The 25,321-nt window shown below is 46.2% G+C and overlaps 1 protein-coding gene across 3 annotated transcripts in view; it reads left to right on the plus strand.

Moving 5' to 3' along the window:
• The window catches only part of SH3RF2 (SH3 domain containing ring finger 2), an 87,245-nt gene that overhangs the window by 38,013 nt on the left and 23,911 nt on the right, over positions 1-25,321 (plus strand). For 2 of the 3 annotated variants that reach the window (XM_081181024.1, XM_081181023.1), the window contains 2 exons: positions 6,725-6,820; positions 10,403-10,720. In XM_081181024.1, coding sequence (XP_081037150.1) covers positions 6,725-6,820; positions 10,403-10,720 — 414 coding nt within the window. The remainder of the gene's footprint in view (positions 1-6,724; positions 6,821-10,402; positions 10,721-25,321) is intronic. The other variant, XM_081181025.1, reaches the window with a different exon arrangement.

Genomic DNA, 25,321 nt, shown 5'->3' on the forward strand with positions numbered 1-25,321 from the left:
AAATTTAAATTGCCACCGACTGCTTGAGGACATTTTAAAACACATTGGAACAGGGAAGCAATTGCAAAACACTTCCCAGCTTCCCCAAAAGTTTGTTCCAAATAAGGGCCTGGGCCACGCCCCCTGGGCCAGTTGGAGAAGGCCCTGGAAGGGAGCAGGCCCTGCAGTCCTCACCCAGCAGATGGTCCGAGGCTTCCCTGCAGCAGGAGTCCCTTTATAGCTGGGAGAAAGGGCCTGGGCCACGCCCCCTGGGCCAGTTGGAAAAGGCCCTGGAAGGGAGCAGGCCCTGCAGTCCTCACCCAGCCGATGGTCCGAGGCTTCCCTGCAGCAGGAGTCCCTTTATAGCTGGGAGAAAGGGCCTGGGTCACGCCCCCTGGGCCAGTTGGAAAAGGCCCTGGAAGGGAGCAGGCCCTGCAGTCCTCACCCAGCCGATGGTCCGAGGCTTCCCTGCAACAGGAGTCCCTTTATAGCTGGGAGAAAGGGCCTGGGCCACGCCCCCTGGGCCAGTTGGAAAAGGCCCTGGAAGGGAGCAGGCCCTGCAGTCCTCACCCAGCCAATATTAAATTGATGGTGATGACTCAATTAACCCAATGCTGTTATAAAACAAAACAGTTCAGGACTGAGCGAGGAGAGACAAGATGGCTAGGTACCTTGGTCATTTCATCCTCTAAGCACTCTGAATATTCCCCATTTGCCCCACTGTTTGTATCAAACATTCTTTACTGTGGTCCAAAGACCCACAAAAACAGTTTTGAAAGCAAAATGCATCAGAGATACAAGGAAATGATACCAAGGCAGTCACTAGGTTTTATGAAGAGAATGCAGATTTCTATTTCTTATTATCTTCGAGAGAAATTTTGCCACAGCCAGGGTAATATCATTTGACTTACCTTTGAGAAGATACTTGACATGGAAAGTTTCAGAGTTTCCAGGTTAATTAACAAATAAGGGTTTAATTAATTGATTCCTGGTTTGTTTATACACCCCACAGTGTAGAAAGATATGCTTCTTACAACCGACAGCCTAAGAACATAAACAGAGTCTATTCTGATAGGGTATGCCGGTCAGTCTGCCGTTTAGAACTACAGATGGAAGTACATTTAATCTGGCTTTGGCAAACAGTCAACAATAATAGGGTACTGACAGATTCATAAGATACAAGGGTAATTGAAAATCATGCCCATATTGAATTCCAGACACAAACAGTTCACAAGTTGCATGGATTGAGAGCGAAGATGCAATATCCCATAACCTCTGCCTCAAGGATTTAAGGCAATATCATAACCCAGATGATGTAAAAAGGATGATGAAACTCCAATTGAGGAGACTTTTTGGGCCATAGTTTTCAACCATGAGCTGATAGACTTCTCCCTGGTTAAATGTAAAAGTAATCCCTTCCCCAGGCCAAATTCAGAAATCTTTAACCAGTATTTCAGAGCCGCCCACCATGCTTTGGTGGAAAGCAGAAAGTATGATTAGTAGGACTGCCATTAGTTTTTCCTAAGCATATGCCCCTCAGCACCTAGAAGATAAGAAGAGGAACACTTTGTAGTATGTAAAGGAGCAACTGGCTCACAGAATAACACAGAGCAAGCTTCACGTTTCGAGTCTATGGCCATGCTGTGGGAAATTGAATGATGAGGCCGAGTTACACTTTAAGGATCTTTCCCACACAGCCCTGAGATTAGGGGTAGCTTGAAGGGGAGCTGCAGGAGGATGGCTCAGATATCGAACAGCCAGTTGTTATCACAGCCTGGGATGAGGAGGAACCAGCTGTGAGCGCCAGTTTTCACTGCAGCATCTGCTGCTGCTCATTTCGACAGTATCAACACTTTTAAAAGTGGCTTTCCACATCACTGACAACAACACAGGGGACACAGAAAAGGAACAATTTCTTTTGCTAGCTGCAGACATTGTCTCCATTTCATGCCATCTGGATGTGCTGTGATTTGTTCCTTTTTCTATTTTTTCTTCTTCCTTTATTTGTCTTTTGTTTCGGTGGTTACTCATTCTGTTTATTTGCTGCTGGAGACAGAGCTCATCTCCACCTCTGTGGCATGGTTAGAATGCTGGGATTTACTGTTTCACATTTCAGCAAGGGGAGAAGAATTTATTAACAGACCCGTGGCTGGCAACGTGAGATCAACTTTGCAAATTACAAGGAGGGGATGTTCAACTCTTGCGTCTCCATTTTGAAAACTTCCGGCACAAAAAAGGCTGTGCCCTTATTATCTCTTGCCACGCTTAAGCAAGCCGAGTGAATTGTAGTGTCAGGGAACTGACATCGGAGCGAGAGGCGAAGGGGAGGCTCCCAGATCATGCTGGCGAAGGACCCAGCAGCAGGGGGAGAAACAGCTCAGTAGAGGGGGAAGCCAATCAGCGCAACACCGGGAATAAAGGGAGACAGACGGGGGAAGTGGAGAGAGGGCTCCAGGACTCTTCACTGGACATCAGTGAGGAGAGCCCAGGTCCTCCGCTACCCACGCCTTCCCTGCGCAGAAGACTCCCGCGCAGTGAGAGGAGGAGGAGACTGGGTGTCAAACAACTTTTATGTTGGAAGAGGTTCAAGAAACGCCCACTGACGGATTCTGCCAGTGACAGAGGCAGCTACCATGAGAAGGGGCTGTGCAGTCAGAAAGTTTTAACAAGGCAAATTAGCCGAAAAGGGCACCAGTTTACGCACGAGTAACTCATACCCATTACAATTCATCAAGGTGCAATTCATACTTTTCAAGTTTTCAAGTGCTGTACTTAAGACTGGCTTTCCTACAAGGGGTCCAAGAAATATAAGGTTCTGTGAAGTTACATGAGTCAGGGTTACTTCTTGGCTGTGGTTGTGCTTAACCCGGCTTCCAAGCACCCTTTCAAAACAGCAGTAGAGACAGATGTTCTTTCCTCACTCAAGCATATATAGAGTCCACAAAATCCATTTAATGTGTTTGCCATCAGCATCCTGTTGCCATCATTTGAGCATCAAATGTGCTCATCCTGGGCAGAATTGTATTCTGATTTAAAGACCATTTGGGCTTCTTTATGGTCCTTGAATTCATTGTGAACCCAGCTTTCATCCTGTCACCTTGGCCTGCGCTTAATGGATTTCTGAGAGCCCCCGCCCTGTATGATTATTTTTTTTAAGTAATGGGAGTTTCACAGTTTATAACATGATATAATATTCAAAGGAGGAGGTTTTTTTTTAAAAAAATCCACTAGGTAGATCAGGCATAGGCAAACTCGGCCCTCCAGATGTTTTGGGACTACAATTCCCATTATCCCTGACCACTGGTCCTGTTAGCTAGGGATGATGGGAGTTGTAGTCCCCAAACAGCTGGAGGGCCAAGTTTGCCTATGCCTGAGGTAGCCGATGTGGACAGATTTCTCCAAGCTGGAAAGCCCACCACCTGTCCTCTTGACCCGTGCCCGTCATGGCTGATTAGAGCGTGTCCAGACAAGGTGCGGGCCCCCCTGGGGGATATCATCAACTTGTCCCTTGGCACCGGGATATTCCCAGCGGAACTGAAGGAGGCGGTGGTGCGTCCGCTCTTAAAGAAAACATCATTAGATCCCTCAGATCTATCCAATTACCGCCCGGTCTCGAATCTTCCATTCCTGGGTAAGGTGATTGAGAGAGCGGTTGCTGAACAGCTTGGTAGGTTTCTGGATGAAACATCTGCTTTGGATCCATTCCAGTCCGGCTTCCGCGCTGGTCATGGGACCGAGACGGCTCTGGTCGCCCTAACAGATGATCTCCGTAGGCAGCTGGATCGAGGCGGGTCGGGGCTGCTGATTCTTCTAGATCTGTCAGCAGCCTTTGACATGGTCGATCACGAACTCCTGGACCACCGCCTTGCCGATGTGGGGATCCAGGGCACAGTCCTTCAATGGCTGCGCTCGTTTCTCTCTGGTCGGGGACAGAGGGTGGCGCTTGGGGGGGAATTGTCATCGCGCCACTCCTTGGTGTGTGGAGTGCCTCAGGGTGTGATTCTCTCCCCGATGCTTTTTAACATCTTTATGTGCCCCCTTGCCCAGCTTGTCTGGAGTTTTGGGCTGGGTTGCCATCAGTATGCTGATGACACCCAACTCTATCTGTTGATGGATGGCCATCCTGACTCGGCCCCAGACACACTGACCAGATGTCTGGAAGCTGTGGCTGGATGGTTACGTGGGAGCCGGTTGAAGTTAAATCCTTCAAAGACAGAGCTCCTCTGGCTGGGGCGGGACGATATGGGATTGAGGGGGCAACTCCCATCTCTTGCGGGGGTGCAATTAGTGCCAGCACCGTCCGTTAAGAGTTTGGGTGTAATCTTCGATACCTCCCTCTCTATGGAGGCGCAGATTACAGCTATAACAAAGGCGGCATTTTTTCATCTCCGCCAAGCTAAGCAGTTGGCCCCTTATCTCTCTCGCCCTGACCTAGCCACTGTGATCCATGCGACGGTCACCTCCAGACTGGATTATTGTAACTCGCTCTACGTGGGGCTGCCCTTGAGACTGACCCAGAAACTCCAGCGGGTGCAGAATGCCGCGGCGAGACTCCTTATGGGGTCTTCGCTGAGAGATCACATTCACCCGGTACTATACCAGCTGCACTGGCTCCCGGTGGAGTACAGGATCAGGTTTAAGGTGCTGGTTTTAACCTTTAAAGCCCTATACGGCCTAGGACCCTCGTACCTACGGGACCGCCTCTCCTGGTATGCCCCACAGAGAAACCTACGGTCTGCAAATAATAACATCCTCAAGGTCCCAGGCCTCAGAGAGGTTAGGCTGGCCTCAACTAGAGCCAGGGCCTTCTCGGCTGCGGCTCCAATCTGGTGGAATGCTCTGTCACAAGAGACTAGGGCCCTGCGGGACCTGACATCTTTCCGCAGGGCCTGCAAGACAGAGTTGTTCCACCAGGCCTTTGGTCAGGGTGCAGCCTGACTCCCTCCTCTGGCAACCTGCACAGAATTTTGCTTAATTGGTTGCCTTCAATTTGATTTAATTAATTTTTATAATGAAATATTTTTAGATTGTGTAACTATTTTACTGTCTGATTATTTGTTTGTTGTTAGCCGCCCTGAGCCCGGCTTTGGCTGGGGAGGGCGGGATATAAATAAAATTTATTATTATTATTATTATTATTTATTATTTTACACAGGTCACTTCCTCCTGTGCATCCCTCCCCTATTCTAATTTCATCCCAGAAGTCCTGCTGCAAATGTCTCATCCTTATCTAAAGTGTGGCAATAAGATACAGAGCCTTTTGGGTTGTGATACCCAATATATGCAACTCTATACATAGAGAAGCCCACCTTACAGGTTCTCTCTTCATCCATCAAAGAGCTTGATGAAACAAATCTTTACCAGAGGGCATGTAATCTTTCAGAGTCAATGAGAGATTGAATGGGATGTTTGTTGTTATTATTTAAATGATTTAGTTGCATGTTACCTGAAAAGTCCCCAAGTGACTTACATTTAAAAGCATAAACATAAATACATTATACCAAAATTTAAATTCATATAAAGCATTAACATTTTTATACAACATACCAAAAGCAACACACACCCAGAACAGCCATGGGAAGCAAGGGCAGCACACTAACAATAGAACAGAATCAGCTTTGTCAATCAAAGGGGATGAGGGCGCAGATTTGCCCCCCACATTGCAGGGACGCATCACATGGTGTGTCACATGACACGTCATGTGATGGGTCTTGCCCCCACCTAGCATGCGAGCGCTCATGAACCAGGTGGGGAATGGGGGGCACAGATCTGAGCTCCGTGCTCGGCCTCCTCCTCCCCGTGTGACATTGGTGGGGAGGAGGAGGCAGAGCAGGGCCACAGGATTTGGGGGGAGCCCAGCCACCTCCTTGGAAAATGGGGGGGGGTGAAGACCCCTCAGCCCCCACCACTTGCTGTGCCTGAAAGGGAGAAATATAGGTCTCTCCCTGATGCTGAACGGATGTCTGTGAGGGTGTTGGGTGCACTTCACTGGGGAGAGCATTCCACAGATGAGGAGCAGCAACTGAAACGGCCCTCTCCCTTGTCATCACCGTCAGAACTTCCCTCAGAGGAGGGACCTGGAGAAGGGTCTCCAATGAAGTTCTAAGGGTCTGGGTAGGTGCAAATCAGGAGTTCCTGAGCTGTAAAGAGCTTTAAAGGTCAAAACCATCACTTTGAATTGGAATCATATGAGTAACCATGTGGAGGGGGGACATTACTCATCTTGTTTTTAAAACTACTGTTATTGTGAGCTGCTTCGAGCAATAGTCTAGAAGGCATTCCAGGGCAATCTAGGGCAAGGGTTGACATTGTTGGTGACCTGTCAGGACTCACATACCAGAGCCAGCCCACTGCTAATCTCCAGAGCTAACTGCTCCTCCTAGGATAATATTGGTCTCCAAACTGGAGGGACGAAATAATAAATAATAGTTATGCTTTTATTTGCTGCCTTATTATTGATATATTTTTTTAACATAAAAAAGGTTGTATACCACCTTGAAAAACAAATAGGTGAGATTTAATAGGCCACACTGGGGAGTGCCTTCTTGACTTTGCAATGATCATTAAATGATGCATTATTTCATATTTTAATGATATAAAGGCCAAGGCTAGCATGATTCATCTCTCATTGTGGTACAAGAGACAAACCCATTTGTTATCTATCAAGCACAGAGAAGTATGTTGACAACTGTCTGTTGTTGCTATTATTATTATTAATACTGATGCTATTACCATTGCCTTTCAGGGTGATATAATTACTGTCATCAGCCGGGTGGATGAGAACTGGGCAGAGGGCAAGTTAGGCGACAGAACTGGAATTTTCCCCATCTTGTTTGTGGAGGTAAGAACAATGTTCTGAAGCTACTCAGGGCAATAGCTATCAATGCCTGTACATGTACTACATGTTCTCAGAGATTATCTTTATGAGATCTAACAGACAATGGCTTTGCAGGGCCAGCACAGGGAGAAGAGAGGCTTCCAGTAAAAGCAAGCCAGGCTTCTTGAGGCAGTTCTGACACATCCATCCATTGGAAAAGGGAAGGGAATAAACAGGGGACAGGGCTGACAGAGGCTCAACTGACTGGAGAGTTAGGACTAGTCGGAGGGAGCAACCTTAAATAAATAAATAAAAGCATCTGTCCTGTGCTCTCAAGGCAGCTGAGGGATGGTGGCAGTGAACTACGTGGACTATTTCCCAATTTTGTATAGAATTAGTAAGGAATGCTGCCACTTCATTGAGTTCAGTCACATCTTTTCTCCAATAACACTACACATGTGCATATTGATAAATACTGGAGGACGGGGAGGGTGGAAGGTAGTAGAGAGACCAATACTGATGAGCCCAGGCATATGGCTGCATCAAGATTCTGTGTAGTGTGTGACCAATGCATACGGGCTGTTTACATATTGGGGGTCATAATATAGCAAATATTCGATCTTAATGAGATCAGTGGCATCAATATTATTTTCACGGGTTGGGCTGTGGAGTCCATACACACACCAGCCAAACAAACAAACAAGCAAACAAACACACAAACACACCAAATATTGGTGGAGTCATATGTAAAGATCTTTCCTTCCTTCCTTCCTTCCTTCCTTCCTTCCTTCCTTCCTTCCTTCCTTCCTTCCTTCCTTCCTTCCTTCCCCCCCTTCCTCCCCCTCCTCCTCCTTTTTGCAGTGACTTACCAATACCCACATATGCATCAGTAGCTGGGGTGGGGAAAGACGCAAAATAGGAAGTGAAAGCTACAGCAAACTGTAAGTGCTGCAAACTGGAATTCAGAGGAGTGAACCCCTAGAACCAACTGAGAATTACACTACTGCATCTGATTAAGTGGGTCCTAGTCTATGAACGCTTATGACACAATAGGTATTGAAAGTGCCACAAGACTCTGCATCATTTCACCGCAAAGACAGTAACAAATACCACTGTGTTTTCTAACAGTATCATCTTCCTACCCCATCCCTACACGCACACACACCTGCCAGTTTTGTTTTACATTATGCCCAAAGAAGCTTTCTGCGTGGGGTTGAAGAAGAAGAAGAAGAAGAAAGAAATGGGAATGTCCACTTATGCTAGCAGGGAAGGAGATACTCTATATCAGGGGTAGGCAACCTAAGGGCCGGGGGCCGGAGGCGGCCCAACTGCCTTCTCAATCCGGCCCATGGACGATCCAGGAATCAGCATGTTTTTACATGAGTAGAATGTGTGCTTTTATTTAAAATGCATCTCTGGGTTATTTGTGGGGCATAGGAATTTGTTCATATTTTTCTTCAAAATATAGTCCGGCTCACCACATGGTCTGAGGGATGGTGGACCGGCCCACAGCTGAAAAAGGTTGCTGACCTCGGCTCTATATTCTCTTGGTATTGGCATTGTGTTCATCATTTAAAACTTTAATAAAATGTTGTTGTTTTCTTAATGTGGACAAAACAAACCTAAGGCTGGAAAACTGAAAAATTGAGAGAAACCAAAATTGACAGAGCTAACCATCCATAATCCATAAGGAACATTTACCTACCTTTTTAGCATAGACTGCATACAAAGTTCTTGCCTGAAGTGTTCCAGCTCTGCCACATGCCAAACAGGAAACTTCCTATGTAAACACACTCCAGAATGTCAAATAAGACTGCAGAATGAAATGCATTCCTGCCACAGGATAGTTGGTAGATAATATTAGATCTCAAGACTACAAGTCTGTGTCAAATGCCAACTGGATGAATATCTCAGTGCTTATCGTTATAATGGTACACAGCAGGCAGCTAAGCGATTTGGATGTAAAGATTAACTACTATGATAGAAATAGAGGGCGGTTTTCAAATGAGGGCTGAGTCTAGCTGTTGTCAAGGGCAACTGGTCCCATGTAATAGCTGTTTTCTTCAGTTTGGGGTGCACAGTCCCATTTACATCCAAAAAACCCACCCCTGTTCGTTTATTTATTTAATTTATTTTCCTCCCAAAGGAGTCCAGGGTAGCAAAAATAATGTGATAAAAAAGAACTTTAAAACAATTCCAGTGAAATATCGCGACTTAAATGGATTGCTGGTAGAGGAAGTGGGTGCCGAAAAGACAACACAGATTGTATTTTAAGGGGAGGAAATTCCAAGAGGCAGGTGCCACAACACTAAAGACCCAATTCCAATATTGTGTGGATTGGACCTATTCATAATATGGTATTTACCTGCAGAGCATAGTGATTGACTAGGTATATATGGGGTGAGATGGCCTTTCGGGTATCCAGATACCTGCTGAAGCCTAATAACTGCTTCTCAGTGTTATTTTTACCTAAGCCATAGAAATCAGGCCCAACTCTAGACTAAGCTGAGACTGAGTTCATTTGTATATGTATTAGTTCTGTGGGGAAATGCCCACAGCCTGGCTTTTCAGGGATTTTGGCAAGATATTGTGAATGCTCAGCCCTGTGTCCAGAGTTCACTGCATCCTGCAAAGTATTTGAAAAAATAGATTGGAGTAGAACATGGCACATCACAATCACAATGCAATCGCAGAGCATTTCCAAGTCCACTTTGCGAGGTCAAACCCTACACACACACATGCCCTTCACATGTCATTAGCATGTACAGTGGTGCCTCGCAAGATGAAATTAATTCGTTCCGCAAGTTTTTTCTTCTTGCGAGTTTTTCGTCTTGCGAAGCACGGTTTCCCATAGGAATGCATTGAAAATCAATTAATGCGTTCCTAGGGAAACCGCTTGCCAGGCTGGAGGTGCGGAGAAGGGCTTTTCTCCCCACCGCAAGCCTTCAGGACAGGTACGGGAACAGAGGGGAAGGCACGCAGCGCTTTCCCTCTGTTCCCGGGGCTTGCGTGGGAGGAGGGTTTTTCCTCCCCACCGCCAACATTCAGAACAGCATTCTGAATGTTGGCGGTGGGAAGGAAAACCCTCCTCCCACCCCAAGTCTTCAGGAAGGCCATCCGAAGCTGGGCGGCGGGAGAAGGTGTCCCCGCCCCCCCCCGCCCGGCATCGGAGCTTCGTTCCGATGCCGGGCGGCGGGAGGAGGCGTCCCCCCCCCCTCGCCCGGCATCGGAGATTCGTTCTGAAGCCGGGCGGCGGGAGGAGGCGTTCCCCCCCGCCCGGCATCAGAGATTCGTTCCAAAGCTGGGCGGCGGGAGGAGGTCCGAGGACAGTGGGGAAGACGCGCTGCGCTTCCCCGCTGTCCCGGAGATTTCCCTATGGGCTGTCGTCTTGCGAAGCAAGCCCATAGGGAAATTCGTTTTGCGAAGCGCCTCCAAAACGGAAAACCCTTTCGTCTAGCGGGTTTTCCGTCTTGCGAGGCGTTCGTCTTGCGGGGTACCACTGTAGACAAAGACTCCAAAGCAAGCATTTCCTGGAGTTGTTGGCTTTGAATTCTTGGGCTCCTACAACAGCAAAATCTCATCTCCCTATTTTCCCCCTTCTTGTAGCCAAATACGACAGCACGGCAACTTCTTCAGACAAGCAAAAGTCACCAGTCCTCCCAGCTGAAATATGGTTCACCTTTGCGAAAATCCTTGCCCAGAACAAAGGGCACAGAGTCACCCACTTTCTCCGAATCGAGAAGGAAAAGTGTGAAGCAGTTCTCTATCACAACAGCCTTAAATACGCTCAACAGGATGGTCCATTCACCCATGGGGCGGCAGAATCTAGACATCAGCTCTCCTGTGCTCATCAGCTCCAGCAACCCCTCAGTGACGACCCAGAACCATGAGAAAATAGAATTCCCATACAGCACACCTGTTCAGGTAAATCCACATTCATTCTTTTTTAGTGTTGCTTGTAAGGAAGACGCTGGGAGCACTAAGAAAACAATATGCATACGATTAGACACTGTACTCTTCAGAGAGGACTGTTTGTCTTTGGGAGTTCCTCTTCCACACCATTTCGTTTATTCATCTTTGGGAGTGCTCATTGTGTTGTGGGTCACTATGCTCCCACTGCCCTCATTTGATCTCTTCATGTCGGTCGAGGGTGGATAGCAGATTTCCCACCCCCATGAGTGAGCACTTCCAAAGACAACGTGGGGGAGGAAAAGTGATAGAGGAAGATACATTGCCTGTCTTCTGGATTGCCACCTCCACTGAGTTTTCTGGTTTTACTTTATGTGGCTTGTAAGTATCTCTGGAATTTGGAAGCCAGCTAGGATTGAGAAGGAGGTGGGGCCCAGGAGAAGGTGATAGACTGGCTGGCTGGGCAGGAAGGCTTGCTTGGTCCGGTCTAGACCAGTGGCCACCACCTCCTGTGTGAAGGGATATGTGCATGGGCTTAATCGGGCGCAGAGCTCCATGTTGAATTGGGCAACTGGATTTAATTTTCAGGGACAAAGCTGAACTAAAGGTTGAGTACCGCCCAGCTGTAAGAGCTGTTCAGCAATGACATAAGCTTGTTACATATCCTGTCTTGGAAGCTTTTAAACAAAAAGCTGGATAGAGTTCATGATCTCAAGGACTTATTGTATTAGATAGCACTAGACAATCCATTTGGGTCTCTTCCAACTCTGTGAGTCTTTCGCGGAAATGAAGGTGTATTTAGATGACCTGTTTATTGAGCATTCAGCCTGAGATGTTTGCAGGGAGATTAGAAAATGTTTGCTATTTAATGAGCATTTATTCTGATTTGTTTGCATGGAGGTTAGATGATGTTTCATCGAAGCAAGCATTTTCCCATACTTCCCAATCCATTTTCCCATCAATTTCCTTATTGTAAAATGTTCAATATTTGGAGGAAGTTGGTTTGTTACAAAATACCGCCCAACCAGCTATTATTGTGCAGTGTGAATTTGCTGGTAGTTTATGATTGAATCCCACCTGAAAATAGTGACTGTCTGTAAGCGTCCTAAGTTGCACTGGAATCAAGGGGACTTACTATCAAGCAATAGGATATATTTTGCTGTGTGCTGAAAGTCCCTTAACTCCTGTAGAACCAGCTTATCCTGCTACATACCTTCATATACCTCAGCATAAAGGTTAGCTGACTAAGAGCAGGGCAACACAAGAACTACTCATTCTTCTAGATCAGTGCTGATTTTAAATTCTTAAAACCACTAGAGCAAGAATAATAAAGATTAAAGACTCAATTTAAGACATGCATGTGTCAGACAAAGCGGGGGGGGGGGAGATAAATCACTAGCATTAACAAAGCCCACAAGACAATGTACCATCCAACAAGTAAGACACTTTTCCCCCTCTCTCTCATTGAAATTGAAAGTTCTGCCTTATGTGTCACTCAAGCCGCCAATGATTCATAAAGGAGGAGCTGAAATAAAAGGCTAATACTCTTCATTCATTTGTGCTCTTATTTGTTATTTGACAAGACTGGAAAAATGAGGATGGAGAGAGAGAGTGTGTGAAGATTACGTTTGGAAATGAGATAGTCCATTATGGTGTGAAATAGCTTTAGTAGGACCACTGCACTAAACCAAGCTGAAGAGTTCAGACTTAACACCCTAAAAGGCTGAGGAGGAATTTCTGGTTCTGAGGTATTTAATGTGCACCTCGATTTCTTGATACTGCTTACAAAAAGAAAATGTGAAAAGAGAGTGATTGCCGTATTTTTCACTCTATAAGACGCACATTTTCCCTCCTAAAAAGCAAGGGAAAATGTGTATGCGTCTTAGGGAGCGAATGCAGGCTGCGCAGCTATCGCTGAAGCCAGAACAGCAAGAGGGATTGCTGCTTTCACTGTGCAGCGATCTCTCTTGATGTTCTGGCTTCAGCAAAAGCAACGCAAATCCTCTTCAACATTTGATTCAGAATATTGTTTTTCTTGTTTTTCTCCTCTAAAAGCTAGGTGAGTCTTATGGTCGTGTGCGTCTTATAGAGCGAAAAATACGACATTTCATTAATCAGTCATTGGTGTTGAGTTTCTTCCACCTGTTTAAAAACTGATAACTTGGTTTTTTTTAAAAAAAATAATAGTAATAATAATCCAGAACAAAACACAATATGCTGATGGAAGTTCTCCTGCATAAAAAAACCCCGGCATATAATACATATGTGCCTCAGCTTCTCCAAATAGGATGAATGTTATAATCCTTAATTTGAAATTTCCCCTTTCAGCACAGATAAAGCCTATCAAAGTCTTTAGCCACATACATGCATTTTCCTTGCTGCTTTGGAAAATAATAAGTACAGTGGTGCCTCGCAAGACGAAATTAATTCGTTCCGCAAGTCTCTTCGTCTTGCGGTTTTTTCGTCTTGCGATGCACGGTTTCCCATAGGAATGCATTGAAAATCAATTAATGTGTTCCTAGGGAAACCGCCTTCGGACCAGGTCCGGGGACAGTCTGCCCCCGGACCTCTTCTGAAGGCTGGGGGGGCAAGGGCTTTTCTTCCCACCCCCAGCATTTTAAAAAAACCCTGGGACAGCGGAGGACTTCTCCGCTGTCCGGGGCGATCTTAAAATGCTGGCGGGCGGCATTTTAAAATCGCCCCGGACAGCGGAGGACTTCTCCGCTGTCCGGGGCGATTTAAAAGCCCCTGGGAAGGCAGGCAGGGGGGACAAAGACTTTCACCCCCTGCCCGCCTTCAGAAGGTGTTCCCGCCCCCCGCCCCACTTCGGAACAGCTTTCCAAAGTGGGGCGGCTGGGGCAGGTGTCCCCGCCCCCCCTCCCCACTTCGGAACAGCTTTCCGAAGTGGGGCAGCTGGGGCAGGTGTCCCCACCCCCCCTCCCCACTTCGGAACAGCTTTCCGAAGTGGGGCGGCGGGGGCAGGTGTCCCCGCCCCCCTCCCCACTTCGGAACAGCTTTCCGAAGTGGGGCGGCGGGGGCAGGTGTCCCCACCCCCCTCCCCACTTCGGAACAGCTTTCCGAAGTGGGGCGGCTGGGGCTGGTGTCCCCACCCCCCCTCCCCACTTCGGAACAGCTTTCCGAAGTGGGGCGGCGGGGGCAGGTGTCCCCACCCCCCCTCCCCACTTCGGAACAGCTTTCCGAAGTGGGGCGGCTGGGGCTGGTGTCCCCACCCCCCCTCCCCACTTCGGAACAGCTTTCCGAAGTGGGGCGGCTGGGGCAGGTGTCCCCAGCCCCCCTTCGGAACAGCATTTTAAAATCTCCCCGTGTCCCGGGAAGTTTTTAAAATGCTGGGGGTCGGGCTTCTCCCCTTTGCCGCCCCTTGCTTCAAAAGGGGTCGGGGGGAGAGAGAGAGGAAGGCGCACGCTTTTCCCTCTGTCCCCTCTTTTGAAGCAAGGGGCGGCAACGGGGAGAAGATCGCTTCTCCCCTTTGCCGCCCCTTGCTTCAAAAGAGGTCCGGGGAGAAAGGGGAAGACGCCAGCATTTTAAAAAACCTCGGGACAGCGGGGGACTTCTCCGCTGTCCGGGGCAAATTTAAAATGCTGGCGGGCGGCAGCAAAGCCTTCGCTGCCGCCCGCCAGCATTTTAAAAAACCTCGGGACAAAGGAGAAGTCCTCCGCTGTCCCGGGGTTTTTAAAAAACCTCTCCGCCCCCCGCCAGGCTTCGGAGCAGCCTTCCGAAGCCTGGCGGCGGGAGGAGGTCCGAGGACAGTGGGCAAGACGCCCTGTCCCGGAGATTTCCCTATGGGCTTTCGTCTTGCGAAGCAAGCCCATAGGGAAATTCGTTTTGCGAAGCGTCTCCAAAACGGAAAACCCTTTCGTCTAGCGGGTTTTCCGTCTTGCGAGGCGTTCGTCTTGCGGGGTACCACTGTAATGTTATTGTGAAATAGGACTTTGGATGTGTCCCGTAATGCTTTCAACAGTTCTCTTTAGGCCTCTTTAGACGTTGAGCCTGACGACACGAGGACAGGCCAGCTAAAATTAATCCTCTGAAATGGATAGTCCTGGGACCAGGGAACCCTGGTTTCAACCCAGAGATTCCTCCACCCCATTGCCTCTAAAACTGCTGCTGAATGAGGGGAAGGGGCAACCAGGCCTTCTTCTGCCTTCATTGACCTGTCAACTATGACATGTTACCAGTGAGGCATCCCTCTCATTACCGCAGGGGGGAAAGGAATGACAGGACCATGGGTAGAATAGACAGCAGAAGCTTCAGCTCCCAATTCTCTCAATTCAGCAGCTGTTTTAAATGTATAGGGTTGTTTTTTTATTCCATGTTGCAACCTGGCAACTGTTCCTGGAAGCCAAAGATACAATGACTAAAAATGACTGTTTTCCTTGAAAACAACCCATATAAGTGGATGCCTTTCGTTCGCTAGAATGATGCCAGTGACAAGGCTCCAAAGTCTGGGGAAATTCACATCCTATCTTTTTCCGCCCAGAAAAAGCCCAGGTGTCATCAGTGAACAAAGGATTAAGTATAACGCAACTGGCTCCCAAAGAGACACGTGGATTGCAACGATCCAAATCTAGTTTGCAATTTATTAATCTGTCTGAGAACAAATTGTATGCATTGCTCATAGACATAATGCCAGTGATCAGATTCCGGGGTGGGGCATAAGGAGCCCTAAATGAAATCCATAAGCCAACTCCCAACTAGTCCCCTACGCCTTTTGATTTAGCAAAATCACCCATCCAAAGCCTCAGAGCCGTAACGGGGGGGGGGGGGCTAGCCAGTACTTTTGCCCCAGGTGAAGCCTCCAGGGGGGTCCACTGAGGCTCCTAGCCTGTCAGCCATTTTACTCTTTGGGCTACAGGTGGAGCAGCTCTCCCTGCTCTGTTGCTATTCACACTGTTCTCAAGAGCCTTTAAGATATTTGTCTGCTACCTAAGGTGAGTTCACTGCCTCTGGGTGGACTGCCGCCCTCTCGTAAGCCATGTCGCAGCCTCATCTCCCACACAGCTTCTGATTCCCTAGTCGGTTGTGGGTGAAGGTCCCCCAGTTTTCTGCAGACTCGCTCCAATCCACTCCTCCAGCCGCCGCACAGCTGGCTGGTGCTACAATTTGCCAAGTGCCTTGGCCCTAACCCTACACAATTGCACTCCTTTCCCATCTGTGTGGCTGGGCAGGAGTAATAAATCCTCGTTTATGTCCTGTTACCATTTTTAATGTCTTAAAAATATAAAATAGCCCTGCTGCATCAGTCCTATCTAATCCAGCATCCTAGTCTCTGAATGACTAGCCAGATGCTAATGGCTACAAGCAGGACCTGAATGCGGCAGCAGAGGAAAATTGCTTCCAACGGTTGTGGGAGAACATAGCCATTGTGGCTAGTAGCCATCAATAACCTGCCATGAATTTGTCTAATCCTTTTATAGCTCAGTCAGTAGAGCATAAGACTCTTAATCTCAGGGTCGTGAGTTCAAGCCCTATGTTGGGTGAAAAATTCCTGCATTGAAGGGGGTTGGACTAGTTGACGTTGATGGAAAGATCAGACCTCCTTAACTGGGTGAAGTCTTATGCTGCAATTATAAGCATTTTTATTCAGAAGTAAGTCCCACTGAGTTCAATGCGACTTACATTCTGATATGTGCCGGATCATTCTCAGTTTCCATTCTTATTATTATATTTATATCTTAGCACCGAGGAGAGCCTTTCCTGTGGGAAGGGCTTGACATGCGGAGCGCGGAGCTGTGGGGAGAAGTGGCGGGGCTGCCTTTCCTTAGCAATATGAAAATGGGGGGGGGACACGCAGCTACACATGAAACTGCCTGATTCTGTGTCAGGCCACTTGGTCTCTCCAACTCAACCATGCTACAAAAAAATGTGCTCTGGAGTAAAAGACTCAGAGGAACTTGGCAAGTTGGCATGCTCCTTACTGCTTTTCTATGGGGGAGGGTGGATGGTTGGCTTGGTACATATTACCATGCCTGCCTGCCTAAGAGGAAAGGGGCTGAAAGAAAATGCAAGGGATCAAATAAAAAAAAAGAATTAGAAAGTACAACTTTGTATTCAGATAATATATTGCCTACTTTTTGTGCCCTTCAAAAACAATTGTGTTCAGGTGTGTGCGCATGTGGATGTGGATGCAAACATTGAGGGGGGGGGAGAGGCGAACTGAGTATTTGTGAGAGAAAGCCTAGTTTCGCCTCTGCATAGCCTTCTAAAACAGTGGTTTCTGTTCGGGGCTAGTAGAAATGATAAGCAAGCCAGGACCCCTTTGCTCCCTCTCTCTGTAATTTGAACACCCTGCAATACTTTTGCCTAGGTAGGCAAGGATGCTGGTCACTGAAAAACAGTAGCTATCAGCTTTCAGTCACATCAGTGCTCTTCTAAAGCTGAAGTAATGACATTAGATTAGAACAGGCTGCAATGAACTATTTTGCCACTCATTAATCCAGGATGGAGATTCACAACTGAGCTGTACATATAATGAAAAAGGGATGGGGAAAGAGCTGCTAAAAAGATAACACAGAGGAAAAAGCCAGCTTGTTGATGGCATATGCGAGATGATGATGCATTTCACAAGACTCTAATTATATAGCAAGAGACACATACTTCCCTGAGCTTTACTCAAGCTTTGGCTAACCATATTTATTAATTTGCATGCCTTAACTTAATTACAAATATTTGCTCCTTACTGTCATTTTAGAATAAAGCAGAAGGATGGTAAAAGAGGAAGATGTTTGTTTTCTTTCAGTCGTTTCTTGACTTGCAGATAGAAAATGAAATTATAACAATACTGGCTTTTTGGCCAGGGGAGGGGGAGAGAGAAAATATATATAGTGGCTCTGTGCCAAGGGTCAGGCTGCTGCAGTTTATAGCAGATCAACTTGAGTAGTGCTCCTAAAGGGAACAAAATGAATGAATGCAGGTTTGGCTCTTTCCCAGTTGGAAACTATTGCACTTCAAAGTCCTTGTTGTTTCCTTCCATGCCAGCCTCTCCTTGCTCACTCTCCAGCAGCCACTGTGAGTTATCCAAGGGAGGAGACTGGCAGCAGCAGCCATAGAGAGGCAACCAGATGATGCCTTGCCACCAGTGCTAAATTTACGTACTGTATAAGCTAAACAAGCTATAGCTTAGGGCCCTATTCTCTTGGGGGGGCTCCAAAAATTAAAGAAAAAAACCCCCTGGATGTACATTTCCAAAATATAAGCTAAAAAACAAATAAAATAAAACCTACATACAGCAACAGTGTTTTGTGTTGTGTAGGCTACTATGATGTAAGTACAGTGGTACCTCTAGATACGAACAGGATCCGTTCCGGAGCCCCATTCATATCTAGAGGTAAATGTAACTAGCGACGACATGTCTGCGCACGCATGCATCGCTTTTCGCCGCTTCTGCGCATGCGCGTGACGTCATTTTGAGCGCATGCGCAAGCGGCAAAATCCGGAAGTAACGTGCTCCATTACTTCCGGGTTGCCGAGGAGCGCAACTCGAACGCGCTCAACTCAAAGCATATTTAACCTGAGGTATGGCTGTAATGGGCCCTGCTTGCTTGCCTGCTCCCTAAAATATCACTAGTTTGCTTATTTCTATATATAGGGTACTTACATTCTGCACATGCAAATGGCTTTAGATATCTATTAGGTCCATAAAGTACCATATAGCATATATTCAACACATAAAACAATGACAATTTGTTGTTGACAAAGGACAGCTGAACATATAAAGGGCCCCATTACCTTCAGTAGCTTAGGGCCTCATCAAACCTAAATCTGACCCTGCTTGCCACTGCTGCTTGGGACCAGCGCCAGCTCATTCTCCTCCCTGAGCTTGGCAGCGGCAGCACTGGCAGGGGAAATAGGGACATTCCAAAATCAAACCAGAAGCTGGAGTGGCTTCTGGAAAATTAGGACACATGGAGGGTATGAAACTAGTAAAACGTATAGGAGTTCTGCTGGGGATTGAATGGAGGGGCTGGAGGGAGATGCTTCTAAATGCCTGCTCAGAATCCTAACTACCTCAGAAATTAATAAGGAAGCTGAGTTCCTGAAGGCACCCAGGAGGTGTTTGGCCTTCAATGCATTCCTGAGCTTTGGGTGTGGACCTGGTAAATTGCTTTTTGTGCTCTGGTGAGTTGTGAGGCTCTCAGTTTCCCCAGCATCGTAGCTCAAGACTGACCACGTTGATGCCAGCTTAATGGAATGAGTCCTTTTGGCTCTTTTGAGAGGTTAGTTTTTCCTTTATAATAATACAATCCTTTATTTTTAAATGCAAATGTTTTCTTTTAAAAAGCAGGGAGGTATGATTACACAGTTTTCTGCACTGATAGAAAAAATGGAACAAGGAACTGATACGATTATTTCAACTGAAAAGAGAATACAGTGGTACCTTGGGTTAAGTACTTAATTCGTTCCGGAGGTCTGTTCTTAACCTGAAACTGTTCTTAACCTGAAGCACCACTTTAGCTAATGGGGCCTCCCGCTGTGGCCACGCCGCCAGAGCACGATTTCTTTTCTCATCCTGAAGCAAAGTTCTTAACCCGAGGTACTATTTCTGGGTTAGCGGAGTCCGTAACCTGAAGCGTCTGTAACCTGAAGTGTATGTAACCCGAGGTACCACTGTACATTTCTTTGTCTAGTCCCTGAAGTATAAGGCTGGTCAGAATTTGTCTTGACTGTTGACTTATGTTACTTTCCGGAGGAAATTCTGTGCTTGGGAACATTTAGGCTGTAATCCTGTGTACACTTATCCAGGAGTCTGTCCCACTGAATTCAATGACATTTTCTTCTGAGTAGACGGGAATAGGATTGTATGGCATGCTGAATTCAAAATGCTGTCACTGGTTCATAGAGAACAGGCTCCACTGCAAAGAGCTCATCTGTGTTTCATGTGTATTTGATTTATCATCTTATGGTAGATTTTACTTTATTTGGATCTGTGCAAAAAAGGGGTTAACTCATTTCCACAGTACGCCATGGGTTAAGTCTCATCCAGGAGATTATGTTAAATATAAATATAAATGAAATGAACTCAAACATTGGTTATATAATGATATTTCTTATCTCTCATAATCACTGTTACCAGGAATCAAAAAATTAAAAAAGAAAGATAAAGGAACTGTTGTGTTGTGAAATCATGTTATTAAATACAGAAATACCACATTGGGAAGGGAGATGGACTCTGTACATGCCCGTTTCCTATATTACAGAAGATCATAGTTCCTAATTAAAAATTTTGCACTATACCTTGTGAAGTTCTTTACTACTCTTAGGCCATTTTGAACCCCTTTTGGATCCTCAGGTCTATAGTGGATCCGAATGAAAAGTTGGTTTTGCAGGAGTAAGAAGACACAGAACTAGAATGATCGGGGAGGGGGAAGAGGGTAGAAGAGGTGTAGCTTATCATGCAAAATTCCCTCTTCTATACTACCATTTAAAGAATGATGCAGCACCCTTGTCTCCTGGCCACCTTAAATTATAGTTACTTGCCAGCTATCAAATTGGTGCCACATAGTCTAGCTTCTGCACTAGTCCTCAGCCTGTTTACTTAGAAGTAGGGAAACCAATGGAACTTCCTTTCAAATAAATATATGTAGGACTGGAATGGGGAACATAATCGAGCATAAATTCCACACAGAGGTGGTTTGACAATAGCATACTTAGCTGTACTTACCCTGTTGAAATGTCACCACTAAATTTCAGCTTTCATTCAAAACAGAAGCTTCACTTGCATGATTGCATGCATGAATAAGGGTCTAGAATGAAAATGAAAAAGGGTGGAGAGGGGACCTTCAGCATGCATATTAAATTTCATTATTACAATCCAAAACTCATACTTTTCAAGAGGAAGGGAGTTAACTCATAATTTCTTAATCTTTGGCCTCGGCAGTCCTTTTGTTTAATTAACACCAGATGCGACTCCATTATTTCTGCCTTTGGCTCAACAATCCCAAGGGTGGCCTCTTGCAAACAACCATTTGTTTTCTGATTGGAATTCTCCATGCAATTCGGCCAGCTGTCACATCTTTTCCCCCAGCTGTGGCGAGCAAAGGAGGCAGATGAATATGCTGTGAAACTGTCGCCTGACACCCACTTGCAAACTACAAACTGTCTCAGAGGGACTTTCAACTGTTCTCCCATCTCGTTGGCAAGGGCCAATTAGCCCTTTATAACAAAGTCACCTGCCTATAACCAAGACCTTCCACTGTAATTTGCCCCAAACTGCTTTCTTTGTCACATTATCGCTGGGAAAGCTCTGATAATATTGGTCCAACCCCTGATGTATGGGATACCTGCCTGCTGCTCACATGCCAATAAGGTTGCCGCTCCATTCGAAAACTTGCACACTCAGTTCAACAGGACACTTTCACTGAAATGCTCGTAGGATGAACTTCCATGAGCTGGGCATGCTCAATTCTCTGTGTGTTTACTTAGAAGTGAAATCTACTAAATTCAGCAGGGCTTGATCCCCAGGTAAATTGCCCAAGAATGCAGCCTTAAAGGGGTTTTTTTGCACCTCTTTGAAATGCAAATAAGCAACCTACATTGGCCAGATGTTCATTTGCATTACAAATGCCTCTCTTCCTCTCTCTCTCTCTCTCTCTCTCTCTATTCTGTATGAACAGTAATCACATATTCACATAAATGGTACATGAGAAATTAAACCTCTGTGTGTGAAAGCCACCTCAACTTGTTTGTGGCATGAGTGCTTGGAGGCAAGAAGCAACTGCATCAGATGTACCATGAAATGTGTTCTTGTCTACAAAGGTTCATGTAGGATTATGTTAGTTAACCTGCAGTCCTAATGGGACTGACTTCTGAGTCACCAGGCATAGGATTTCCCTGTTAGACTTGAGATGCCACCAGACTTTCCCTTCTCTGCTGCAACAGACCAAGGACCACTTTGAGACATAAGTATGACAAGTACAAAACACACAGAGATGAGGATTATAAAGACATACATGTATCAGTTATTGAGCGTTTTTCTTTAGATCAGCATTCCTGTGTGTGCTACATATGGAGTAAGCTCCACTGAACTCTGGAGGACTTTCTCCTGAGCTAAAATACTAAGTATTTTGACACGCAATCCGCATAAACGGGAGCCCAGGCTTTCCCCAGTTATATATTTATCCATGTGTTGTTTTTTTTAAAAGTATCTGATTAATATACATGCTTTTTTATAGCTGATGAGATACATTTGCATTTCCTGCTCTTGTACCTGAGTGCAACACATCCAAGATGCTAAGTATTTACACTCTTCTGCAATACACAAACAAACCTTTAATAAAAACTGAGGATGTAGGACTCACCCTTTAATTATAACGAAAGGTGGTAGGATGCAATGAGATGTAAATGGGCTAAAAAAACAGTTGCGCTCATGGTATCTTCTTTTGAGTTTTCTGCTCATTCTCTAGAGGGCTGCCGAAAAGTCCTACGTTTTTCTGTGGATAAATAAAGCAGAAAATAAGCTCAGAACAAAAGGTGTGGGTGACAGTGTTACAGTCATCCTGCACACTGTGTAATAATATCCTGAGTAACCTGTGTGGGGGATATGTCCAAAACAGCTATACTCTCTCTGTGGGACTGGAAGTAAGGAGGGAGGAAAAAATCCTCTCTCAAGATAGGTGAGGCTGTCATTTAAAGCCCTAGAAGTCAACATGTACTCTCTGCCGCAGGGTGCCACTCCTCAAAAGATGAAGCTTTGCTCCTATAAATGATAGAAACTGCCCGAGTCAGCAACGCCCACAAGTCTTTGGCTTTGTCTGTCTCTCTCTGTGGCAGCTGCTCACCTCTGCACTGAAACCAATTGCTTTTGAAAATACTGTAGAGTGGGTTTTTCTTTTCCCTTCCCTCTTTTGCAGCACTGTTTCATTGTTCTGTACACGAGGAAGAGGAGAAGAGACCAAATTAATTTGGCTTACTGAAAGAAACAAAAGGGTTGGCTTGAGTTAATTTGGGTTTGCATCCAGGGGAAAGACATAAAAGTCAAATAGGGATAAGCGTAAGAAATGATTGTAGTTATTATTGATTGACAGTTATTCTTTGCCAACAGGAGGGATATACTGTTATTATTGGACTGCACTGGGACTTAGCTTAAAACGTGCCTTCCATTAGGGTCCTTTGCACCCCTGGCAAGGAGCAGCATCAGCACACACACACCTGAAAAAACATCACTTTACCACAACAGCCACATTAGAAATTTCTACATTTGATGTGACCCAAGTACTTGAAGCACCTAGAATCAGGGTGAGGCGAAGCACAGCATTTCTGTTGCTGTGCAAGAAGGATGGGAAGCTTCTCACACATGATGTTGATGTTGCCAGGATAGCGGTGACACATTGCCACACACATATACATCATGCACCCCTTGGTCTGATAGGGGTTTTGCATCCCCCACCCAGGCCTGCACCCCCAGTAGGGTTTGGTTTCGCCAACCCCTAGGTATGCCTCTGTATTTCACAGACAAAAATGGGGGCATCCCTGAGCATGAATGGGTGGGGCTATGAGTGGTGCCTAGGAGTCCAACAGCATGACCTGATGGACATTGGTGGGACCAATACAATGCAAACTCAAATGCACCACATGAAGGAAGCCTCTTGTATGGTCTGTGGATAATAATAATAATAATAAATTTATTATTTATACCCCGCCCATCTGGCTGCGTTTCCCCAGCCACTCTGGGTGGCTTCCAACAGAACACTAAAATACAATAACCTATTAAACATTAAAAGCTTCCCTAAACAGGTCCGCCTTCAGATGTCTTCTAAAAGTCTGGTAGTTGTTTTTCTCTTTGATATCTGATGGGAGGGCATCCCACAGGGCGGGTGCCACTACCGAGAAGGCCCTCTGCCTGGATTCCTGTAACTTGGCTTCTCGCAGTGAGGGAACTGCCAGAAGGCCCTCAGCACTGAACCTCAGTGTCCAGGCAGAACGATGGGGGTGGAGACGCTCCTTCAGGTATACTGGACCAAGGCCGTTTAGGGCTTTAAAGGTCAACACCAAGACTTTGAATTGTGCTCGGAAACATACTGGGAGCCAGTGTAGGTCTTTCAAGACCGGTATTATATGGTCTCAGCAGCCGCTCCCAGTCATCAGTCTAGCTGCTGCATTCTGGATTAGTTGTAGTTTCCAGGTCACTTAACACAATAAATGCTTTTCTGTTGACACAGAGGAAGCAGGAACTGAAATTCCAAGAATAAGTTGCTTCCTGAATATTGGCAGATAAATATTTCCCTGGAACATACCTCTGTGGCTATCCTGGCTGAGTTAGGACAGTTGTTGGAGAGTACCCCCCCCAAAAAAAAAAGCCTCTAAATTATCATACTTTGTGGTTAGTGTTTATTAATGCTCAGTGCCTAAGGTAGCTCCACGTATTGTTTTCAGGTGGTAACTGCCAACAGAAATGGAGTCAAAATGGCGCCACTGTGAAACAAGGGGTAGGCATTAGCATACTCAGGGTAACTCCTAGGTTTGCAGAATATTTATAAAAACTAAAGAGGCAAAAGGCCTCTCCAACCCTCACTCCTGCAAAAAACTACAACAGTCCAATGAGGAATGCTGAATATCAGTAGGAAATAGAAAACAGGGGGGAACAGCTTTGTGCTTGAGCTCTTTACAGCTTATAGAACCTTGGAAAAGGTCATGGCTAACCAGCTGAAATAGGAGTGTTTCTGTTAGGAGGTGAGGTGCACTGCAATTTCCTTGTCTCAGGTTCCACTTGTTAATTCTACAGCTGATTTTTCCCTTATAAATGATCCTCACTGTCACTCTGAAGAACTAAGGAGGAAGAACAGAAGCTGAGATACTTCCCCCCAAATGTTCTGACTCTTCTCATCCATAGGCGCCGACTCCATGGGGCTTGAGGGGGCTCGAGCCCCCTCAAAAAATTTTTTGGGGGGGCTCAGCCCCCCCAATAATCTCGGGCGGGCGCCCTTCCAGCAGAGCGCCGCCGCCGTCCCCCGCCTCCTCCCCACTGCTCCTTCGCCAGCCAGCCAGCCGCGCGCCCCAATCGGAGAGCCCCGGCCGGAAATCCCGCGAGAACAGGGGAATCCCGACTGGCCACACCTCCCAGCCAGCCAATCGGCTGGCTGGGGGGGCGTGGCTTGCCCTATTTAGGGCCGGAGCCACTTTATTTGCATATTCATGAGCTTATTTATTATTCATGAGCTTTCCCGGGCCCCCCCAATATTTTTTCTAAGTCCGCGTCCCTGTTCTCATCACTGGCCATTGTATTTTTTATTTCATTTTTAGCCTTAATATTTTTTGGTGTTTCGTTTCTATGTAAAGAAAACAAACATTTCGCTGTCGGACCATTCAAATAAAGGAATGTTCATCCCTTTTATTTTTAAGTGATGGACACCACAAAGCTTATCTGCTCTTCTTCAATAGTGTCCTGCCATTTTATGTAAAGGCTTGCTATTGGAGAGAACAGAAAGCAGAAATCCAACTGCATGTGTGGCTGAAACATTCTGCATAATGCTCTAATAATTCAAACCCCACTGAAGCCACTGTAGCAATTGCAGGATGGTTACAAGAAGTCCCTTCAATTATCTTGGATGCAAAATGTAGTGCAGGTTGGCTAATCTTGCCTTGCTCCAAGTTCAAGAGCAA

This window comes from Podarcis bocagei, assembly GCF_964188305.1.
Source record: "Podarcis bocagei genome assembly, chromosome: 2".
Classification (NCBI taxonomy): Eukaryota; Metazoa; Chordata; class Lepidosauria; order Squamata; family Lacertidae; genus Podarcis; species Podarcis bocagei.